This window comes from Dromiciops gliroides, chromosome 2, assembly GCF_019393635.1.
Source record: "Dromiciops gliroides isolate mDroGli1 chromosome 2, mDroGli1.pri, whole genome shotgun sequence".
Classification (NCBI taxonomy): domain Eukaryota; kingdom Metazoa; phylum Chordata; class Mammalia; order Microbiotheria; family Microbiotheriidae; genus Dromiciops; species Dromiciops gliroides.
The window spans coordinates 190875897-190880808 of record NC_057862.1 but is presented as its reverse complement, the minus strand read 5'-3'; the positions used below and the strand labels follow the sequence as shown (position 1 = coordinate 190880808).

Sequence of the window (4912 nt, the reverse complement as noted above, 5' to 3'; positions counted from 1 at the left end):
GCCTATTTTATATACTTATATACCTGGGGTTGCGTAAACATTTCTCTGGTGAAAAAGTTTAAGAAGCCCTGGTTTAGAGAACTGGGAGATCGAATGATTTGCCCAGGGTCACACAGCCAGTAGGTGTCAGAGACAGGACTTGAACCTGGCTTTTTGTGCTTTTGAGGGCAGTTTTCTATCTACTATACCACACAGCTTTTTGGATTGTTGCTGTTATCTGTTTCAGTCATGTCCAACTCTTTGTGACCCCTTTTTGGAAATTTTCTCAGCCAAGATACTGGAGTGGTTGGCCATTTTCTTCTCTAGCTCATTTTACACATGAGGAAACTGAGGCAAATGGGGTTAAGTGACTTGCTCAGGGTCACACAGCTAGTAAGTATCTGAGTCCAGATTTGAACTCAGGTCTTCCTGATTCTAGGCCTGGAGCTCTATCCACTGGGCCATGTAGCTGCCTATCAGCTTTCTAGGAAGTAGTAGGAAAGATGGAGCTTGGGAAAGAGGTCAGGACATCTGGAGGTGTTAATTGAAACCAGAGGAATGTGAAAAGAGAATCAATTAATCTCCCAACAAGCATTTGTTAAAGACTTACTATGTGCTAGGCACTGTATTAAGCTGTAGATACAAAGACAAAAGGGAAACAGTACCTGCCCTTAAAGAGCTTATGTTTTATGGTAGAAAAAACATGGATACATACAACTATATACAGGCCATATGCAAAATGATTACAAGATAATTTGAGGAGGGGGTGTCCTAGCATCTGGGAGGACCAGGAAAGGTTTCCTGTAGAATATGGCCCTTGATATGATTTTCAAAGGACGTTAGAGATGCGGGGGGGGGGGGGGGCGGGGGGGGGGCGGGGGTGGGGGGGGTGGGGGGTGGTGGTAGAGGTGAGGAGGCAGTGTATTCCAGGCATGGGGACAGGTGGAACAAAGACAGAGATGGAAGATGGCACATCTCTTTTGCCGCTGCCCTGGTGTCAGACCCAGAGAAGAGGAGACTGACTCTGCTAGGTAAATGGAAGAACCCATAATAAGAACTCCTATTTATAGAGTGTTTTGAAGTCCCTAAAGTGTTTTCCTTATCAGAGTCCTGTGATGGAGGGGATGAAGCTCCTTATTTCCCTTTCAAAGAAGAGGAAACAGGCTGTAAGAGACTAATGGACATGTCCAGACTCTAAAGATATTATTATTACTCTTTTTTTGGGGGGAGGGGACAATTGGGTTAGGTGACTTGTCCAGGGTCACACAGCTATTGTCTGAGAAAAACCTCAACCATATGGATTAGAGTTATTGTTATTATTTTAGATCAGAGTCCTTTGGATAGATTTCAGCAGGGTCTGTGAACTGGGTAGGAAAAACAATTACATCTTTATTTTCACCAACCCCTATTGGAGATTAAGTATTTCCTTTCATTATGATTGTAGGCAACAATCCACAGTAGTATCACAGAACCTGTTACTTCGTAGGAATCATAGATATATTCCTTTTTAAAAATGGTATTTCTTTTCTTTTTCTTTCTTTCTTTCTTTCTTTTTTTTTTTGCAGGGGCAATGGGGGTTAAGTGACTTGCCCAGGGTCACACAGCTAGTAAGTGTCAAGTGTCTGAGGTCACATTTGAACTCAGGCCCTCCAGGGCCAGTGCTTTATCCACGTGCCACTTAGCTGCCCCCTATTTTTTCTAATTATATGTAATGGTAATATTTTTTAATAGTTGCAATCAATTTATTAAAAAGAGATGATTGATTAGGCATCTGCAATGGGACTTCAACTGATAGAAGTGATCTGATTCACAATTTCAGAAGGACTGTGCAAATCAATAAGACGTTTGCGGATTCTCTTCTGGAATCGATCCCAAGTCTCAGAACCTTCACCAAGAGTGGGCATTCGAACAGGTCCCTTCACTTTCAAGTTCTTTTCTTCGGCTCCTCTAATTAGGTCAGCACACACCTTCTCGAGTGACTTCACGTTGTGGCTGATGAGGGTGATCCGGAACCGGGGAATGGCCACTTCGGGCTCCACAAGCGTCTTGCCGCTGTCCTTGAATGCCATGGCAGCGGAGCGGCTTCCTGACCGACTTAATCCTCGGTGAAAGCGAACAGCGGTGAGGCAGGAACTGCCGACTCCACGCGGCTGCAGCAGTGGTACCTTCACCAAAGAGTGTAAGGATAATTTTAAACATTCATTTAAAAAAATGTTGAGTAGGGGCAGCTAGGTGGTGCAGTGGATAGAGCACCAGCCCTGGAGTCAGGAGTACCTGAGTTCAAATGCGGCCTCAGACACTTGACACTTACTAGCTGCGCGAGCCTGGGCAAGTCATTTAACCCCAATTGCCTCACCAAAAAAATAAAGTGAAAATAGTATGCTTCAGTGTACATTCAGACCCCATCCATTCTTTCCCTGGATATGGAAAGCATTTCCTATCAAGAGTCCTTTGGGGAGGGGGGCAGCTAGGTGGCGAAGTGGATAAAGCACTGACCCTGGATTCAGGAGGACCTGAGTTCAAATCTGACTTCAGACACATGACACTTACTAGCTGTGTGACCCTGGGCAAGTCACTTAACCCTTGTATTGCTGAGAAGAGCGAAGTGATTCATAGTTGATCATCTCACAATGTTGTCGTTACTGCATCAGATATTTTCATGTCACATTAAAGTAGTAGCTATTTGAAAACATCATTTATGCTCCTCACTACTTTTTGAAGTATTTTTTTGAAGTAATAGTTTTGATTATTGTAATGATTAGACCTGCCACTAGATTGCATATGATAGAAATCTTCCTCTCTACAGACCACAATTTAATAATTCTATGTATTTTATTTTATGCATTTAAAACACTATTCTGAGAAGGGGTCCATTGGTTTTACCACTGGAGTGCTAAAGGGGACCAGGTACCAAAAGAGGTTACTTGCCATTGCTCTAGAATAGGGCTTCTTAAACTTTTTCCACTCATGACCCCTTTTTGTTGGAGAAATTTTTACATGACCCTGGCTATATAGGTATATAAAACAGGTATATATAATCTTTTACTATTGCCAAATTTTTCGAGACCCCCACATTTAATTACATTTTAAGAATCTGGGTTCTAGAGGTTGGGGATGTGGGATGAGGAAACATGATAATTATTCTAAGCCCTGGACATTTGGGGAGTAGGGGATGATATCAGGTGCTAAAACCATGTAAGACTCTGATACCCATAATTATTGTACTATGTTTTCTTTATTTAAATAAAAGTATTTTATTGTTTTCCAGTTACATGTAGAAATAGTTTTCAAGATTTGTTTATATAAGATTTCAAATTTCAAATTTTTCTCCCTCCCTCCTCTCCCTTTCCTCCCTCCCTAGACAGCAGGCAATCTGATATAGGTTAAATATACATAATAACATTAAACATATTTCTGCATTAGTCATGTTATATGAGAAGAATCAGAGCACAAAGGAAAAACCTGAAATCAGAAAACCAACAGCATCAAAAACAAAAGAAATAGTATAGTCCAATCATCATCCATATTCCACAGTTCTTCCCCAGATTTGGAGAGCCTTTTCCATTCATTATGAGTCCTTTGGAACGTTCTTGTTCCATTGGATTGGTGAGAAGAATTTAATCTATCACAGTTGGTCCACACATAGTGTTGATGATACTGTGTATAATGTTCTTCTGGTTCTGCTCATCTCACTCATCATCAGTTCATGCAAGTTGATACCCGTAATTAACCCATAACACTCCCATACCCCATCACAGGAGTTGGACTCCCTCCCTCCCCTGCTCCCAGCCCCATTCGACACCCCCTCTGCAGGCTATCTGGTAGCTTCTTTCCTTTTCAGGCTTCCCTTGATATTCATTTTCACCAGATTTTCACATGTACAGAGATTTTACAGACTGAAGTGAGCACACTGTGAGAGTTGTCATTATCCTGAACCTCTTGGGGCTGGGGACAAGGCGGTTGGAGATGACCATCTGTGGCATGTGAAAAGTGCCCTGGAGTGATCTCAAGTAACAGCAGGGAGAGGGCCAGCCTTTCAGAAATAGACATGACTGCATCATTGCCCCAACAAGATGTTACTGAATTCCAGCCGATGGCAGGAAGCAATCTTGATTTCAGAGAAAAGAGAAGGAATGTATCTTCTCTCCTGCTAAAGAGGTGGGAATCTTCAGTGCAGGATTCTATACATACTGTTAGCAGCAATTACTTTGAAGGTTGGATTTTGCTCAATTATTGTTTTCTTTGTTACAAGGGATGATTTGACAGGAAATTATTCTGAAGGGGGGAAAGGAATAAATAAAAGTTATAAATTGGGGGTGTACAAATGGTGGGGGTGGAGGGAAGGAAAGAAGATACACTGGATCTGGAGTTCAGAAGAAATGGATTAATATAATCCATTTGGACAAATCATCACTTTCTAATCTGTTTCTTCATCTGGAAAATGAGGAGATTGGACAAATTATCTCTAAGGCCCTTCCCAGCTCTGGATAACTTATGATTCCATAATTAAAATGTCAATCTAAGGGGCAGTTATGTGGCACAGTGGATAGAGCACTGACCTTGGAGTCAGGAGGAGCTGAGTTCAAATCTGCCCTTAGGACATTTACTAGTTGTGTGACCCTGCACAAATCTCTTAAACCCCTAGTTGCCTCCAACCAAAAAAAAAAAAAAAAGTCAATCCTAGAGCTAGCTGGAAGAGTTTCAGAGGACACCTAGTCCCAGTCATCTGTATAGATGAATAAATGAGGAAAACTGTGACTTAGAGAGATTAAGTGACTTATCCGGGGTCACACAGATAGTATTCGGGGCAGGATTTATTTTTTGGGGGGGTCGGGGTAATGAGGATTAAGTGACTTGCCCAGGGTCACACAGCTAGTAAGTGTCAAGTGTCTGAGGCCAGATTTGAACTCAGGTCCTCCTGAATCCAGGGCCA

At 42.1% G+C, this 4912-nt stretch overlaps 1 protein-coding gene across 1 annotated transcript; it reads right to left on the bottom strand.

The window, feature by feature from the left end:
- Positions 1–1763: 1763 nt before the first annotated feature.
- On the bottom strand, positions 1764–2048 carry LOC122738545 (40S ribosomal protein S20-like). The gene has a single exon (XM_043980547.1). It carries the CDS (start codon positions 2046–2048, stop codon positions 1764–1766), a length of 285 nt encoding a protein of 94 aa, XP_043836482.1.
- Positions 2049–4912: the final 2864 nt, after the last annotated feature.

Excerpts from the sequence above, each read along its gene's own strand:
- LOC122738545 (XM_043980547.1), bottom strand. The coding sequence starts at position 2,048 with ATGGCATTCAAGGACAGCGGCAAGACGCTTGTGGAGCCCGAAGTGGCC.